Source organism: Melanotaenia boesemani, chromosome 8, assembly GCF_017639745.1.
Source record: "Melanotaenia boesemani isolate fMelBoe1 chromosome 8, fMelBoe1.pri, whole genome shotgun sequence".
NCBI lineage: Eukaryota > Metazoa > Chordata > Actinopteri > Atheriniformes > Melanotaeniidae > Melanotaenia > Melanotaenia boesemani.
This window is the reverse complement of record NC_055689.1, coordinates 16,741,343-16,760,796: the sequence shown is the minus strand read 5'-3', so window position 1 is coordinate 16,760,796 and position 19,454 is coordinate 16,741,343. Positions and strand designations below refer to the sequence as shown.

General features: G+C 40.2%; 1 protein-coding gene and 1 long non-coding RNA gene across 3 annotated transcripts in view; one reads left to right on the top strand and one right to left on the bottom strand.

Moving 5' to 3' along the window:
• Positions 1-574: 574 nt before the first annotated feature.
• On the bottom strand, positions 575-19,436 carry LOC121644232. Its single transcript, XR_006011244.1, has 3 exons — positions 18,475-19,436; positions 10,255-10,258; positions 575-584 (listed from the first exon to the last, which is right to left on the bottom strand). It is a non-coding gene; the product is annotated as an uncharacterized LOC121644232 (long non-coding RNA).
• LOC121644230 (ephrin type-B receptor 1-B) overlaps positions 6,377-19,454 on the top strand; it is a 161,051-nt gene continuing 147,973 nt past the window's right edge. For both annotated transcript variants that reach the window (XM_041992056.1, XM_041992055.1), the window contains exon 1: positions 6,377-6,627. In XM_041992056.1, the coding sequence (XP_041847990.1) occupies positions 6,567-6,627 (61 nt within the window). In that variant the 5' untranslated portion in view covers positions 6,377-6,566. The remainder of the gene's footprint in view (positions 6,628-19,454) is intronic.

The window sequence follows — 19,454 nt, the reverse complement described above, 5'->3', positions numbered from 1 at the left end:
TAATGTTGTGGGTGGTCTTCTCTGTTCGAAGCTGAGGAAGCAGCAAAAAAAAAATCATTAAATAAACATTTGAGTTGACTAGTGAGTTCATTCACTCTCATCCACTGGCTTAAAACCAGACTGAAGGGCCACAATCTTTATATTCAAATGCAATGCAGGAGTTTCATTTGTTGCAGAGGTCAACCTGCTACAGGGAATCAGTGTATGGCGAGCAGAGGGCAGATTGATTTGACCTCCATTTTCTTCTGTCTCCCCACCAGCAGATGTTTATCCCATTCAATGTGACAGACTCAGGGATGAGCACTGTTGAGTGTGTTCTGTCCATACGTGGCTTTACAAAGCACTGGCTCTGACTATGGCTGACTGAAGTTGATAGATTGCACTCACCTATCTGTCACGGGCCAGCAAGAGGAGAAAAAGACAGGTCGGAAGAGACGGAGGGCTGCATTTTGATAGTGTCCCTGTGAAACAAACAACTCGAAGAAAGCAAGCGGGATGGGCTGTCACTGGAATCCGACATAAAGTGATGAGCTGTCAGCCTAGTTTTGTTTCTCCTCATTAAAAAATGCACCTCTTAAATGTTACTTTTGTACCCAGAAAACTACTTTATGAGGCTTTCTATTGGACCAGCCTATAATAACATGTTTAGCCATTAAAAAAACAATTTACCATGTGTCAAATGTTATTGTTGTCAAGGCACCTCTTTTGAAGAAGGTAGGAAAGGTTGGTGCATAAATAGAAAATGCATTACAAAGACGGGGACTGAGGCATCGCGGTTAATAGGAAACTTTCTTAAATGCTACAAAAGACACAATGAAGAACCCTATTAACCTCATCTGTGATTAGAGATCCCTAATCACAAGCAAATGAATGCATCTTAATCACTATGGTCATCAAGGAAAACAATCAATCAGTGAATCATTATGGGGTCTGGAGAAGACTTTGGATGAGACTGGATATTTCGCTCCTTTGCTTTATGCTTTCATTCATATTTTGTGGGCTGGTGACACTCTTTCAGGGGCACAACCTTACCTTTAGACTATTCTCTGTAACAGAAAACATTACTGATAGTGTAGTGAGTCAGGCAGTTGATGCAGTAATCTGTTAGCAATCCTTCTCCCTTTGAATCAGCCACACCAAACATGCACATTTGAGCACACATGCACACGTACATACACTGAACAAAAGCGGGAATATAGGCTCCTCAACTAGCATTGACTCATACTAATTTCCTCTTATATGCTTACACACATGCACATGCCTGAATGCACTTGACTATGATAATAGTATTCTCACTCTTTTACTGCCGAGCAAGAATTTCCTATTGTGTCACTGGGATTAATAGTAATGAAAGAGCTGGATCTTGAAGTATAAAATTAATTTAAGTAAAGACTTGTTAATCAAACTGTGCTACTTAACAAATAAGGGTGTCACCACAAGTCTCAGCAAGAAGAAATGGAATGCAATCCCTCTTTGCTTTTGCGTACTTACACAAAAACATTGTATTGTGTATACAAGTGTGCAAAGGTATTTTCATGCCAGTTTGCACCGGTTTGTGCAGGTAGCTCCTGTGTCTTCAGTGTTTATGTGCCGTTCTGTGTCAGAGAGGAACTGTTAATATCTGTGAAGTGAGTATGTGCTGATAGCGGGGTGCAGGCACCATCAGTTTTAGCATCAGCAGCAGATTAATGAGAGTGCTTTATTTAGCTCTTGCCCTGTCTCCCTGTCTGACCTGCAGTCAGAGCCCTTCTTCTTTTCAGACTCATAAAGCATCTCATTTCCTTCATGAATTTCCACAAGCATATCACTTGCCTTAAGACTTTTTGTAGAGGTCTTTTTTTATTGCTGCATTTTCTCCGTACATTTCTATGGCCGAGTCAAAAAAAAAAAAAAAAGAAAGAAAAATTCTTTTTGCAATATAACACCAACAAAATATGGTTTCTTTTGTCACAGCAGTCTTTAAAAACAAATTTTAAGCAAACCAGCCAATCTCATCCACTCTCTGAAATGAACCTACTTTCTACACCTCTCTTGAGCTGTGACCCACAAAGTCCAGATGTATTTTGGTCTCACTGGTGAGTCTTGACCCTCTATTTGGGCAACACTGGTCCAAAGCACATCTGTATTCAGCCCTCGGTCTGTACTCATATTGTCAGTAGCTAGTGCACAGACTTCTGAAGATGGATGAAGCCTAAACTTGGCCTGATAACCAGTCTATATCCTCAGGGTGGGTGTAGCATTGCACTCCTTTGTCACTTGAGTCTCTCCTCTGCCCCCATATTGACTTAGGCATTTCATTTTCATGCATTTGTATTCCTCACAAGACAAATCTTCTCAGCTTCTGTTGTTTCTGAGAAATTTTCCTTTTCCTTCATGTCTGTTTCTGAATTTCTCATTCTGTACTATTAAAATCCTACACCATTTTATGGCAAATATGCCTGGTTGTCACAAACTGTACCTCACTCTTTTCCCTTCAGTATCCCCACATTTAAATAACGAGCTGTATTTCCCTTGTATTTCTTCCTAAAAAGTCTTCTATTTGTACCCCTGTTCTTCTGTTTCTTTCAGTGTTGTCAGTATAAAACAAGCCCCACACTACTTTGTATTTCCTGCCTGACTCAACTAAAAAACAGTATGTTTTTCCCCCAGAAACCAGGAAGCAGGAGACAGAGAGTAGAAATGTAAAGGTCATGGCACATTGGTCATGGAGAGTTAGATGCGGGTTGGATGTTTACAGGTCAAAAGCTCAATAAATTCAGGGTCAGTTCATAGGCTGCACAGCATAACAATACGTTTAATCAAACTCAAGTCAGAGATTCCCCTTGTTGGGGAGGTTACCATTTTATTCTGTCATGAATCTGGTCCTAGAAGAAAGACCTGGGATACTGCACTCAGCCACACAGAAAAGAATTAGGCCACAGAGAGAACAAATAGGCTCTCGACAATGTATTTGGGTTCTGTGTTGGTATTGGGTTGAGCCTCTCAAACTGCAGCTCGAAAGTGCTTGTGAGGCTTTGTGTGGATCATTATTGTTGTACTGAATGGCTGAACAACTGCACACGTGTGTGTTATTGCATGTGGTTGTTTATCTCTGTGTTTTTGTGAGGGAGGATGTGCCACAGCAGCAGAACTATTGTTCCTCTCTTCCCTCATGCTCTTCCTTCCTTCCTCCTCCCCAGGGTGTGAACTGAAAACAGGGAAAGCTTTCTCCTATATGTGGAGACGACCTGTGGAGGCGTGGGTGATGACGAGTGCTCTGGTGAAAAATAAGACTAGATGGCTACAAGAGGCCAGCAAACCAGCCAACGCCAGGGGCCATGCTGTGCTGTGCCATGCCTCACTTTAGTGCCACTCGTCATCACACCATTAAAAATGACAAATGCCCTCATCAACTATTTTCCCAGGTTAGAAACCACTGCCCGATGCTCCTGAAGCCCTGTGTCTGCCCCAGTTCATCAGTTGGCCACAACTAGAACAACCATTTATTATGTGTGAGTCATCTTTCATTTACAGTGTTTCATTTTTGTCATTGTGGAGGTTCAGAGTTGAATCACTAAGGGGCATGAAAGAGAAACACAGTCGAAAAGGTTAGACTGGTTGGAAAATGCTGCACACATTTCAATTAAATTGATTTTCCAGAATGTGGCATGCAAAAATCTAAAAAAAAAAAAAAAAAAAAAATTAAGATAATTTCTGTAGCACTTCCAGCAATTAAAGGTTTTCTTTTAGTTATATATCGTTTACCATTCCAAAATAAAATAAAAAATAATAACTTGATGCAGAAGTATGAGCACAAAAGAACATTTTCTTTGGTAATTATTACAACTTGCTACTGTTTGTAGTAGATAAATTACTAGAAACGCTCCTTAGCAGCTGCTGTTTCTGGTGCCACACCATCAAATTTCACTGAAGGACTCAACCAATATCAGTGATCCTTCAAACAACTCCGTTTTTCATTCTGAGAAATTTCAAGACGGCTTCTGTGTATCCTCTGCAATCTCAAAACACCCACGATGCTTTGTCTAAGATGCCTCAGACAAAATGAATTAATGCTGGCATAATATGCATTTGAATGCAGCTGAGTTTGTTTTCATCCCATTTGTTGTCACCATACAGGTTTTAGCATTGTAATGTGTTCTAACAAAGAAGTGTAGAATGCCAGTAAATGGCTATTAGGTGCTCAGCTACTAGCTAACTGATGCTGATTTTCAGCTGATATCTGTGTGGGTGAAAAAGACATTAGGACTTGCCAGAAGATTTGCTCGCTGGTTAAGACTGTTCTTTTTTTTATATATGAGGAAAGACTATTAGTTGGCACATAACTTGGAAAGGCCTATATTGCTGAAAGAGAAAACCTTCTTGACTTTGAGGAGCACCGTAACTTTTCCCATTCTTGCTTGCTGTGGTTTTTGCTGATTGTTACTAAAAAGTCTGATGGTGAGATTTTTGGGTGGTTTTCATGCTCTGTTTCATTTTATTTCATTTCTTTAGCTCTGACCTGTGGTTAGCAGTTAGAAAGCTGTTCTTTCACTGAATTTGTTCACCATCTTTTTTTTTCTGTCATGGCTACTTTGTTTAGATATTATTTTGCAAACATTTATTGCCATATTTTGTAGTGTCGATACCAAAAAGGTTTTACACTTTATTAGTACATTTCATAAATGCACAGCAACAGTGCACCATCCCAGCAGAGCTACTGAGGTAAAAGCCTTGTCAGTAATGCGTCACAAATTTAGACAAAAAGTTTTCTTGGTCCACTCTCAAGCTGACCTACACCTTCTAGCTAAAACAAGCATCTATCTGTTTCAATATTATCCTGTTTTAAGGAGCAGTAATTATTTGAACATTTTGAATTGTTGGCAGCTAGGAGCCAATAGTTGTGGTTTGTTACCACTGCCAAGGTGGAGGTTATGTTTTTGGCAACATTAGTTTGTTTGTCACTCTGTCTGTCTGTTAGCGACATAACAACAACAAGAACAACAACAAAAGTTGTGGAATTATTTTGATTAAATTTTCAGGTAGTCTCAGAAATGGAATAAGGAACAAGTGATTAGATTTTGGGGGTGATCCGGATCACTGCCTGGATCCAGGAATGCTTTAAAGTTATTCATTATGTAGAAACAGGGATAATTTGCCATTAGAGGTTCTAACTAAACAGTAATGGCCACAGCCATTGGCAAAAAAATAAAAAATAAAAAAATAATAATAAAATAAATAAAAAATACAATGGGTTGGCGGAGGTCTGCGCTCTCTGAGTACCTTAAAAAAAAGTTCTTCTTCTGTTACCTTATTTACAATAGCAGAAACTTTGTATGTGTTTCCAAAGCTCTAAACTGAGCGTATCAATGCTGCAAGTCGCTGTACTTGATTAAAATCCCAAGTTATCCTTTAAGCTAATAAAAAATAAAGCAGCTAATATGTATCTGGGCCACTGTGCTGCAGAGGGACAGCACTGAAGTATTAGGCCATTCACTGGCCCGGGGAAAAACCAGCCCTGCTAAGGTTGAAGATTAACAACTCCATCCCAGTTCTTCACCTCTAGGGACTTGTGGGACATATCTAGCCCAAGACAGGTGTATGGTTGTGGGCTACAGGGTGGGAACTGCCTCTTCCTCAGTTGAAGCAGACTTTGGTCCTCTGTGTCCCTGCAGGGAAAAGCCCATTGTGCATGCCATCTGTTGCACCACACGCACACACAAAAGGGGGTGAGGGGGGCAAAGGGAGGGAGCTGATGTGCAGTGCCTGTTTAATATCATTTGGAGGTGCAGCTGAATTTATTTGAAGCCATTAAATGACATTTTCAATGCAAATGGGTTTAGCACTTGTCTGAGCAGTGGGAGATGGAGAAGGGAATGTCATGCTTAGAGCTGCAAGGTTCCTTCTAAAAAAAAACAAAAAAAAAAAAACAAACATTCCCAACAGTTTTTTTTTAAAAGACATGCTCAAAGTTGAACTAATTCACACTTTCAAGCTGGGCAAAGCCCTATGGGAGAATTTCGATGGATATACTGGTTAACAGCATTATTATTTTGAATCACTAAATTCACTAAGCGGTTCACTAAACACATGATAGACGTTTTAGATGGCCTCCCATGGGGGAGAGCTTGCCTTTGGGGTCCATTTGGTATGCAGTAGCAGCAGCGAACCGACTGGCGGCGTTATTTCCCTTCAGTGCAGCGGACACCCCTTCAAATAGGTCAAGGAAAAGTTTTGTGTTTTGACAATGCGAGGTGGGCGGGGCATCGGCTTGGCCATTGGTTACTGAATTTCAGCTACCAGTCGTTGATTGGCCCCAGCCTTCTAATGGGGCTGTGGGGAGGCAATGGGTCTCCCCACCCACTCCTCCGACACCCCCCTCCCCCCCCACTCTGCTCCACGCACCCCTCAGCCCCTACACTCTGCCTTTCCCTTGCGCTGATTGTCACACATTGTTTACTACGGCTTGAAATGTGACTCACAACAGAGACTTTCTTCTGGAGTACCGCTCTGACAACCGAGGGATTCTTTTGACGCGCACCGTGCGTCTTGGTTATTTGGGGACAGGCTGTGGAGACTACCCTTCTGCCATGACAGTGGATTTGTTAGCGCTTATATGCGTGCTGGTCACCACATCCTCTGCAATGGAAGGTAAATAAGAATCTGAGACTATAGTCCACTTGCTGTAGATATGGAGATGCTCCTGTCCAAAGCGCGCGCTGCAGCGGGGATGCTCGCAACGGCTTCTGTTGGACAGCGCTGCGTCTCCGGCATTCAGGGATGTAATACACGTGGATCGCAGCAGATTTCTGTGGTTATCCCTTTATTTCGGAGTAGCATCATCCGGTCCGGCTGATTATCACTTAAAACCTAGTTCTAGTGAAGAACAGTACTGCGTGCTATTTAAACGCTATCAAACAATTGTAGCTTTGTGATAAAATTTGTTTTATTGGCGAGTTACTTTCAACAAAAGTGCAGGATTTAAGTAGTCTTTTTTCTGAATGTTGTTACTTTAGATCTTCTTTATCCCTGGAGCAATTTAGCATATCACAGCGGGACACAAAAGTCTGTCAAAGTTGGAATATTCCCGTCACGTTTTTCATTAAACTGTTTAAATAAATTAGGGTACTATTAAACCCTCGAGCATCTTTCTTTTGCATTTTGAAATGCTGAGACCAACTCTCTGTGGACTGTGATGATGATGAGTCTTCGGTTATGATAGATTTTATCCCGAGGTTCGTTTCTATCTATTTTTTCTCTTTCTTTATTAGTCCAAAATCGAAATCAACAACTATTAACCACTTTTAAAAATACTTAGATGCATATATATTTTATTTTATTTTATTTAGTTTACCTCCCTGATTTTTGTCTTTGGCTGCATTTTCCATTATTTCCTTGTTTTCCTTCTGACACAAACTCATCTGGAGGAGCACTGGTGCCACTAGTACAGTATCTATCTCCTCAGTCAAACATGTTTTTCATTTCCGCTGTCGGACCGTAGGGATTGGACACTTGACTGTTGCTTCAGCCAGTATCTGTTGGATGAATGTCCCAGCTCTCAACGTGAATATATAGTGTCCTCACTGATGTTATTGTGTCGTAACTCATCCCTTCTAATAAGAGGCACAAAGGAATACTTTGGATTCCCCGTAGCTGCATTCCCATAAAAGTGAAATTAAGAGCAAAATTAGAATTCTTTTTCTCCCATGCAGGTTTTTCTTCTAATCGTTTGTAAGTCTGCTCCTTGATTGTTCCCAGTTCAAGCTGTGTGCTCTATAATTTGGTGGTGGCTTTCTTGTTTGTGCTCATCAAATTTCAACACAGACTATGGATACCAAGCCCAGGCCCAAATTGCTACCTCTGCGAGAATGGATATTTTGAGGTTCAAATGTTTACTCTAAATGAACTGACAGCAAACGGATGAGAGATGAGTGGTGGATGAAGGGGAGGAGTAAAATTTCCCTGCGAGGGAAAGGGTTGTGTGATTTTTGCCTCAAAAGATGAGATGAGAGTGAAGCAGATGGGCACGGAGATGGCCCCTGGGTTACCTCAGTAACAAGGATGAAAGTGATTTCCTTGTTTGGGTTGCTAATTGAAAGGCGGTTGCCCCATGGGAAGGTTAAAATCTTCACTGAGCCAAACCCCAATCTGTTGCTCTTTGTTTTTTTTTATTTTATTTTTTTTATTGTTGTGTGTAAGAGAGAAAGTCAAACCACTGACCACATAATCCTCGGCTCTCCTGTCACCATTAATATGATTATGAGTCTAAATCAGATGATAATCATAAAGTGTCATTGATCTGTCTGGTTGCATGTGGGTGTGTGTGTGGGTGTCTCTTTGTAACTTTAGAGGAAAGAGCAACCCAGACCATATGGATAGAGTTGTGATGAATTGAATGATTTATTCAACCTCTGTCTACTCACACATACACTCACAGCAAAGACCTGATACATCATTGATGAACTGATGAACTGTGGGATGACATTCACAAGAAAGAAATTATTTTAAGGATGAATAGGTGGAAGAAGGCTGAGCATAGTAGAAAAATGACATACAAGGAAGAAGCTTGATATGCAGTGATGTATGTAATGGTGTGTTTATTTGTCTGAATGAGGTGCATTGAAGGATCAAACAGCTGCGATTTATGGCTCAGGCACAGCTGCTTGAAGATGCAGCACCACACACAGGAAGACAAGTTATACAGTACGTTCACCAACAAGTTAGAGAAGAGTAACAGAGGCAGAACCAAAAGCAGAAATCTTAACACAGAGGACACTGAAAACAGGGATATGCATGCCGTAACAGAAGAAGGATGCACATCAATTTTTTCCAGGCCTGTTTGTTTTCTTTCCCCATTTCTCCCTGTTGTCTTCACCTTCCCTGCATACTTTTCTCCACACATCCGCTCTTCCTCATTTCTTTTCCCAACACTGTCTCCCACAATCTTTTTTCACTAATCTCCCCACTGCACTCTTGCCTCCCTCCTTGCCGCCTCTGTGGCACGCGGATTGTTCTTGCCAACAGCAGCAGTAATTCTCCTCCACTTACAGAGCCATTGCTTATTTCTGTTTGCCCTTAAACCAATTAGGCTTAGATAAACCCTCACATTTAACAGCCTGGAACTGGGAGCTGGAGGGAGGAGGAACAGAGGGATGAAAAAGCAGTTGAAGATAGACATGGACAGAGGGAGATGAAAAGATGAGTGAAAACAGATGAGAGGAGGTCAGCCAGTTTCAGAAGAAATACAGTATGTATGTTTTACAAATGAGTAGACTGAAAGTGAACAAGTCTTAGAAAGTAAATGAATGCTGTGCCCTGTCAGTTTTTTGACATAAAGTAGGTGCTTTTGATGCTCTTTTGTTAGAAAAAGATGCAGCTTTTGAATTGAGTTGGGTAAAAGTACATTGTTAACATGCCCTCTGTGTGCTTGTATTGTAGTATGGTAATGTATTATCCTCAGAGGATACAATGAAGAGAAAAAAAAAGATGTTTCTGTAGATTAATCAGCTGCAGGACTGAGCCATGTTGATTAAAGAGGTAAGGACAGTGTGTTGAAAGAGAAAACCTAGAGTGAGATATTGGCTCCAGGGGAGTCCTCCTGAAGCTGACCTTGCTGTGAGAATCTACTGGAATTCTGATTTAGAAAATTGCTGTGCTAAAATATGGTTGTATGGGCTAAATGTTACGCAAAAACAGCAGTTCTTACCTGAATTTTCAAGATTTGCAAGATTAAAATCATGAGAAAATTCATCCTCCCAGGTCCAGGGATATCGCTTGCAGCCAAGGCACAGTTATTTCAGACTGGTCAGTGGTCTGTAGGGATGGCTCAGGGCAGGTTTCAAGTTTGACAAAATCCAGTACTGATGGATAAAACAGAATATAAAATAGAAAGTACCATAAATGCAACAACAACTGATGGTGTGAACGTTCTAGTTGTAACAACTGATGCAAAGATATTAAAAAAACGTAGAGTTTTTTTTCTGTATATAAGGAAAGAACAATACAGACTTGGGCCAAGAATTTACCAGCTGGATCAGTTCCATGTTTAGGGTTTGGATTTTTGTTTGAGTTATGTTTCAAACTGAATCAACTTGACAGCTTTGAGTGACACATGAGTGCTGTGGGTACTACTTAATTTATGTATTGGGCATTGTCTTTTTACATTAATTAGTAAAGCACTTTAGTCAAAATGGTTGTTTTAAATATGCTATAGAAATCAATTTGACATTGACATGAAGTGATGAACAAGGGTGCCTCCACCCCCTCCATCCCTTATACATCACTTTAGCCTCTTAAAAGCAAAGATGGAAAGGGCTAAATGGAAAACCTCTGGGCTTCAATGTTGTTCACAAAGCAGACATTTATCTGCAGTCTACTACACAGTGGTTCATCTGCTATTATCACATATTAAAATGACCCGTTCATGGGCTGTATTGTATTGTATGGATGAAGTGACCACTGACAGGCCTATCAGTCGTCTTTTCCTCACATCTTTTAATCAGAACAGTGGATTGTTTTCATTAAAATATCACTGAAAGTCCAGCTAGGAAATACATTTGCTGAATTATGCTTCATTTGATGTATCACGCTGGTACTTAGGCTGGTCCAACATTTCTTATCAGACTCTAATCATACAATTTTTTTTTTGCTATCCCAACTGAGGTTGTTTCAATGTAAAATCCCCTTGCAAGGCTAAAATAAAGTCTCTAATGAATGTAAATGCAAAATTCTTCCTTTCCTCTGCTCTCTCATTTCAAATTATTGTGAAAAAGAAGAATAAAAATAACTTTTCAACATTTAAAAGTGGGCGGAGGTGATAGGGCTGAAAAGACATGAAGGATCTGTGTTGAGGATTCATCTGAGTGTATTTTGGCTACGAGCACTACTGCAACTGACATGGGAAAACCTGAGCTAGAATTCCATTTTTCATTTGTTTTCTACTGCTTTGTGTGTTCTTGTATCATCATGATAAAACCAGTATGGCTGACTGGGCCAGTAGATATACACTCATCCCTTTATGGGGGCTTTATTTTGCCTGCAGTATAAAGAGTACTTGGTGTTAAGGCGCGCTTAGCCAGCCTACGCAGCTTTGATGACCCCAGTACAAACTCTTGCCAGCAGCTGATATGCCTGCAGTCCTGTAAATGTGTTGCACAATTTTCCTTTATTTTTTCTTTTTTCTATGAAACCCTTATGCTTGCATGCAATCAGAGTAGTAAGAATTGGTGATCTGTGCAGTTTTTTCCCATCACAATATGTCCTATTGTAAATAGCAGTATACTATATTGAATATTCTCTCATGGATGAAACGATCACTGCCTCCTCACTGTTTTTCTGTTTGTCTCTCTCCCTCTCTCTCTCCCTCACACACACACACGCACATGCTAACACACATAACATGTAAGCACATAAAGTCTACCTCACAGCTCACCTTACCCCAGAGACATCTGAGCCTTGGGAAGGCCAGATGGTGGATGCAGGCTGGGAGCTTGTGCATGTGCACTTTTTTTGTGTAACCCTCTGTGTAAGAGTGAGTGAGAATGTATCAAGGGAGAAAAGAAAAAAACAGGGGAATAGAGCAGTATGTTCTATGCTGAATTCATGTTTGTGTCTTTATTTGATTTTAATTCCAGATTGGGAACTTGTGTGCAGATATCTCATGTTCTCGACCATGTTGTTTCCCTGTGTCTTCCACACATTCCTGTGTTCAGAGATTGGTCATTGAGATACTATCAGCAGTGTTAGGTTCCACCCGTCTTGCTTCGTGCTTGGCCCTTATCAGAGCAGGTGGCAGACTGTGGGACGAGCACCGAGGCCTTATCTGTCAAATCTCACGGATAAGCAGACCTATGGCATCAGAGACATACGTAACATATTAGAGCACAGGAGAGGAAGCAGGTACGCTTGTGACACAGTTCAACCTCAAACTGTGTGAGTCATCTGTTTGCTTTAAAACCGGTTTTCTCAAATGGTGTAAACCCAGCATGGACAAAGACCTGCATCCACAAACACACACTATACGGAGGCTTGATGTGCACAGGAGCACAGGCGGAAAGATAGCCCTCTAAGCCACGCCTAGTGGAAAATGGCAATGCTAGTAATTGATTGGCTGCAGTGACCCAGCTAACCCCACCACTCAGGGATGATGGTGTGAAAAATGTGCTTTTTCTCATTCTTTTTCTGCTTTAGAGGCTTTTTCTTTTCCTTTCCATTATCACCTGGCTTACTCATTGGGTGACAGCTGTTCATTCAGTAGGAAAAGGAAACCTCTGCAATATTTGTTAAATTGAGAGGTGAGAAGAACAATCAGTCATTTAGTTTTATTTCCCAGCGTTCATGCAGCCTGGCTCCTGAGACCTCTATACTTACATCCCCCCCTTCTACCACCTCTTCTCCACCCCCCTGGCCCCTTAAGCCCCTGTCCACTCCAATCCTGCGGTCACCAACTCCGACTGGTCCAGGTCCACAAAAGCCTGTTGTTAACTCACTGTTTCTTCTTCCCTGCCAGATTGTTCTTTTTAATTAAATCTGTGAGCAGTTGCAAGGTCTCCACCCTCGTCTCCAAAACCTTTCTGCCTGGAAATAATTGGTTCTTTCTCCAAACTTCTCGTCCTCTTTACTCCTCTGCCTCCCACCCTCACCTGCCTTCCTCCCATACGTTTTTATGGTTAAAAACAGATGCGTTTATGAAGCACTGCAAGGTTTGCTAAAGGGGAGAAAAGTGAAATATGAGCTTGTCCTCCAAAAGATGTAATAGCTGCAGCGCAGTCAAGAACAGGAAGAAGGTAAAGAGATGGTTGGGGTTCTGGGATTGTAAGAACAAAGAGCTTCAGTTATGATTGATATAATGAGATCTGTTTTTCAGTCAGGCCAAGAATGATTTAATATGACTTTTAAGGCTCAAGGCCAAAGCTTAAAGGCTACAATTAAAGGCTGGCAGGTCAGATGCTGACGAGAGACTGAGAGAAAGGCAGGTATGATGTTTCAGTGGCTTTCTGACTTTCATTGTGTGGGAAACTTTTTTAACTCTATTATCATCTATTAATTGATATGTGTTTCAGTTTTGCTCACTGTGCACACTTGATAACTACAAATCCTGTTTATTTTACTAATCCAATGTCCAGTTACCATCTGCAATACTTGAGGTTTCCAATATATGGAAAAAAGAAAAAAAAAGTGGTAGATTTTGCATTTAAAGTGAATTAGCAGGCCAAAGGATGCAGCGTCTCCAGCACTCAGAGGAATTAAAGGCTGAAATTATTGAATGTTGGTAGAAGCTGCTCCAATTCTGATTAAATAAAAGCCGACTCCTCCGCAGGCTGTTTCTCCCAGGGACCAACAAGCTCACAGGCACACACATATACATACACTCACAATGTGTATGGACTGTGATACATTCAACTATGCATACACAAAGCTTTTTTCGTGTGGAAAAGAAATGAGCTGGAAAAGAGATGGAGAGCTAACAATTTGGACCTGGGGTTTGTCCCATTATTAATGAATTGGTGCCAGTTCTTTTCCTGGGTTCAAGACTTGTGGATATATTTCATCATTCGCTTGGACTTTTCTTCACCATAAATGTAATCTCCTATTAAACACTGCTCTCTTAATAAGGGAGTAGCAGAGAAATTGTGCATGAATGTGTGTGTCTGTGTTATTAAGAGACAGAAAGTATGTTGGAGAAAAATTAAGTGTCTGTGGAATGGAATGGAATGCCAATTTCCAAGAGGGACACTGATGGGCCAATAAGTAGCAGTAGTGGGAGGAGGACAGTTTTCACCCTGTGTAACACTAAATTCCTCTTCCAGGCAAATTTCAACCTGCCCTGAGATGTCCAATTCTCCAGCTGGATAAGACGAGCATTTGTGGCGGTAATTAACTATTGATTTGAAGTACAGAGGGTAATGGGAAATGAATGGACAGTATCTCGATTCGCCAACTCCTGCCTGGGTGCAGTACAACTAAAACACTATGTCCCCTCCCCTACCATAGCCAACAAAGTCAGAGGTGCTGTGTTGGCTATTAGGCTATGTTTCTGCTTTTAAGCAAAGGAGGTGTTTAAGGAAAAAAACAAAAAAAAACAAAACAAACTAAAAAAAATCAGACACCTATGCTGTCCGTTGAAAAATTATAAGAATGTTATTTGTGCATGTCAAATTCTTAGTCGATATTTTATTTTTCTTATGTATATATTATTCTATGTATGTATTTGAGCTGATGCATTAACAAGCCAAAAAGAACTGTACCAAATGGTTTTTATAGTCTGTTCTCTGTGTCCTGTACAATTAGGTTTTTTTTTTTTTTTTTTTTGAGGTGAGCCAGAGGATGTGGATGAGGAGTCATTTATATGAAAAACATAGGAGATGTAGGAAAAAAGAAAGAGAGGGGGAGAAGAATAGGCTTGTATCATCCATTCAATCTTTACATGCTAATTAGGAGGCTGGTGGTTTTAGTTGCTGACCCTTAAGAGCATCTAGTCCTGTGGATTGTGCATGCCTTTAAGAGTACCTGTCCTTGGATGTCTGTGGGGATTATGATTTACCTTAAAAAAGTCCATGACTAGTAGTGTTCAAGAGATTGTTCGGTGCTATAAGTCAGCCTTTTCATTTGCTGCTATTGTGAGTTGTTACATGTATGGGAGGATGTCTTGTTTTGACTATTTAACGCTATAGTCTCAGTTATACACCCCCTGATGTGAACCTGTTTTGCACTGAGGCTCACTGAACAGTGTAAAATTCATGGCCCACTTTAATTGTTTCTTTCCTATGAAGTCTGTCCCCTTCCCACTTTCACCAAAGGCTAAGCATTTAAAGTGGCATGCCTTTGATCTGAGCTTCACACACTGTTAGAGCCCCACTAAGCAGATTGACACATGATGTCTGGGAGGAGTCAACACATTTCTGAGACCTGGGGAAGTGAAGCATTTGAGTATCCTGTACAAAACATGTGGTATGTAGTCAGGTAGCTTTAAATAAGGTGAAGCAGGATGCGGCATTGAATGAACAGATGTGCTTGTGTTTTTTTCCACTGTGGCCATGTTGCAGTGTGCTGATGACATGTCAAGATGATAAACATCCCCTCTAAGCCAAGCTAAATGTAATTGTACAGTGTTTTTTATTTATTTATTAATTTTTTTGCTGGTGTTTTACAACTGTGTCACATCGGTTTTAGAGGAAGTTAAAAATATATATGAAAGGCTCATCCCTAACAAAGACGGCAGATGAGATAGTTAATGTAAAATATAAATAGAGCAATTCTCTTTTATCTGTGAATACGCTCTGAATGCCAGACCAGCATAACCTCAGATCTTTTACTGCAGGCTCAGTAAACGATAAAAGCGTTGTGGAATTGTGTGATGTATGTGGGTGTGTATTGTACAAATAATCGTACATATTTTGAATTAATCTCTTCTCTTCCAGTCTTGCAAATTTATCTAAATCCATGAAGTGCACAATATGCAGAAAATTAAGGTATTGAGCTCACCTGTTCTTTCAAGTTCTGCATATACAGCTTTGAGGATTCCTTCATGTAGCAGTTTGCCCAAATATACAGCATATTGCTGTTTTACATATTGTGTGTATTTCTAGTAAACAACATTGTCTCCAGTCATGATGTCCCACACAAATACTGGCCATTGCCAAATGAGAGAATGATAAATCATAGAATAATATATGTGGATCCATGAAGAAAAAAACAAAAACAAACAACAACAAAACAACTTAAAATCCTTCTTTCACTGTGGGATTTATTTAAAGGCACATCCTAAACAAAACTGATTATTCCCATCTTCAGTCAGTAAGGTATTTGCATTCTTTTTTTTTCCTTTCTACCGTGCAACGTGAACAAGAGAATACAGTGTGTTTTTCTTGCATCACAAGAGAAAGAGCATCACATCCATCTTCGGAGCACTTTGGATTGTAGGAATCACATTACTGACTTCTTGCCAACATTTCAGATGAATCTGCTGTGTTCCGACCTGTGTTAATGACAACGCTGTGTAACACAGATCAAAAACGACTGCCTAGACAAAAGAATCTGGCCAAGCAGAGTCATATATGGGCGTGTTGTAGTGTGACTATCTCCCAGGCTTTTGTTCATGCCAAGGCTTTAGTCTCCTCTTCATCAGAAAACACTAAACAGGTTGGGACAATAAAGGAATGCTGTGTTTGTATTTGCATATTTTCAAAAGCACTGAGTGTGTTAGATTGCTCTGATTTGTGGACTCCTTTTCATCTTTGTGCTTTTTTTACCCTTTCTAATGAAACAGTAAGAGATGTTGATGTGTCCCTGTGTTTTTGTGGGTGTGTGTGTGTGTGTACTTGCATGCTTTTTGCCATCCCTGTTTTGAGCAATACCGATACTTTCAGCTAATTTAAAAATATTTTGTGTGTAATAGTTTATCCAGAAATTGATGACTCCAGTCTTTGTAAGTGAATAAAGGAACCCCATTAAAATTCCAGCAGTCTGACTGGTGCCAGACATGTTTATTCTATTGACAAGGCTTAAAAAATTGTTCATGACCCCTAAATTTGCATTTATGTCTCCAAAAGTCTGGCAATCCGGCCTCTTCATTTGGCATCTCTAAGAACCACTTGATATGCCTTCTTGCCAAACCCAAGGTGGAAAGGAGAAGCACAGATGTGTGTTGCTCTCTTCACATGATGGTTATCACTCCTGACAAGGTCACTGTGTGAGTCTGTAAGTGTGTCTTTATGTATGTTGGTGTGTGTAGTTTTAAGCAAGACTTTAAAAAAAAAAAAAGGAATTGCTCAGCTTGCTCTTAAAGGTCTTTCAGACACCTGTCAAAGATTGACTGAAAGAGGACCCCTTCTTTCTGCTGTTATCGACATCTGAAAATGTAGAGGGAATGTGGAGAGTGACTTGCATCTCTGCACATGTTTTCAATCAATTTGATGTTCAGGTAATGCTTTGAGAATCTACTGCTACCTTTGATAAACATCATTCAGCTGCTTCTAAAGGGGAAAAGCATGATAGATGGCAAGATGGATGAGGAGTGTTCTTATAAAAGTAGAAAAGACAAAAAACAAACTAGAAGCCTCCATCTATCTCTGTTGTCAGGGCTCTAAAGATTGATTGTGAATTGTCCAGGATGTATGAGCATTGTGATCATATCATGGATCACAGCATGGAGAAGGAGTGACAGTTGTCATAAGCATTCTTGGTTTGTATGAAAGGCAAATGTGTGTTTGATGGATTGGCTGCATTAGATTCTTCCAACAATAATTTGTCATCTTTATGTGTCTTTATGTTTTTCTAAACATTCATCAAAACAAAAAGGTTGGTTGTATGTGGAAAATGTGCCCCACAGTTACCAGTTGCTTCACTTGAACTACATATGTAGTTCAAGTTAAACAATAAACTGAAATCTCAGCTCAAGGCTACTTTTATGATGTATTTCAAAAATCGACTTTTCTGCCTGCTCTGTAATGTAATGTTTCTTGGTCTCTCTGTCTATTACCTCCCAAAGCACAAGTTATATTTATACCACATTTATCATATTTGGCTGCAATACTTCAATGTTTTTTTTTTTTTGTTTTTTGTTTTTTTTTCCCCAGACTTAATATGTCTCAAAAAACAGGGCACATCTCTGGGGGGATCAGTAGTATTGAGGCTATAGAAAGAGCAGTCAAGGTAGTTTTATGTAGCAAATGGGCCTTTTATAAGAACAGCCAAATTTACTCAATGGTGTAGGAATGAGTTAAAAAAAAAAAATATATATATATATATATATATATATACATAAGCACTGTAACTTCAAATTATTTCAAATTGCACTCATTAAAAAATTTAAGACTGGTATTAGATTCACATGCATTAAAACTTATTCACTTTTTTTCATCTTAATTCTATTATGACCTCTGCCAAATAGGTTATGTAACTGCTACTATTTGTGGTCCGTCAGATTTCTGTTTATCTGTTAGCAAAATTAAAAGCAACGCAATGAAATCTGGTGAAAAGCTGAAGCAAAACACGTACCCACGAAAAAGCAATGGTATTGGAAAATTACAACTTCTGAGCTCAAATGGCACACATTATTAGTGCATAAACTCTCACCCACAATTTCCACTCTGTACCTTGCAAACTGCTGCCAGGGTCTATAAAGCTGCAGCAGTCCAGCCTTGATTGGGCTGTGTGAAAAGGGCAATCAAAGCTTACTGAGCGGCCACACATAGTCCCCACTTTTTACATGTAAAAGGACCAAAGCTATACATAAACTTTCCACTCGTATAATTATTTTCTAACAGGCATGCATAGGCACACACTCACACACACACTAAGTTTTATTCCCTTTTTGTGTTTCTCATGTCATGTAGTAATGGCTTGAAAACACAACAGGGTTTTATTTTCTATTCGCAGGAGTGCTCACATTTATGTAATATAGATGCATTGTTTAAAAAAACTGTCACGTGATATAACTGAATGGGCAGGTGAAAAGTTACTGGAGCAAACATGTTTAAACATTCACATTCTTATAACTGGAACACAGATCAGGGTGCTCATTTATAAAGCTTGCTTACGCACAAAAAGCGGCGTAAGTGACTTTCTACGGAAAGTTTCTGATTTATAAAAACTAACGTGGCGGGAAAATGTGCGTACCGGTACGTAAACTCTGAAACTTGCTTACGAACATTTTGGAGACGGGAAACTGGCGGTGCTGCTGGTGAGGTGATGAACTTCACCTTCATTCATGCATGCCATCATGCCATCATGCCATCATATCCGACACTAGTGCCATAGAATCATAAACACAGAAGCCTGAAATATAGATGCGTTCCTGAAATCATACCTGTAGCCGACTTATAGGCACCCCATAGGAATTTAATGTTGTCAGTGCAGTATGGTCTTACTTGTTTTGATCGTAAAGCAAATGCACTCATTTGTTCACAGAAGCCTAATTGTGACAAGGTGTGTAGTAATGAGTGTAATTACTGAGTAAACATAAATAGGTGAATTACGACCGTGCGTAATGCAGAACTTCACAATGGATGCGCTGGCACTCCTTGAAGATTACGCAAACGGCAGGATCAGGATGGAGAGAGTTTTTAGAGACCATCAAGATTTCCTGGCCAACGATGATGACTGGCTGATATGCCGATTTAGATTTCCTAGAGCAGTGCTCTTAAATCTATGTGCTGAGTTGGGCCCAGTGTTGGAGCGATCAACCCGCCGGAACCATGCCATACCCGCGCATATGCAGGTGCTGACAACTCTCGGGATTCTGGCAACCGGCTCTTTCCAGCGGGAATTAGCCGACAGGTAATTTTAATTTAATCTAAGCTGACATGTTCCAGCCCAACACTCAGTGGGTTTCAATAAGTTGTTACATTCCATTTTAGGTCTGGAATATCTCAGCCATCGCTGAGTAATGTAATGCCTGCCGTTTTGGATGGCATTATAAAAATGAGCAGTCGATACATAAAGTTTCCATACACTGTAGGGGAACAGGCCAACATTAA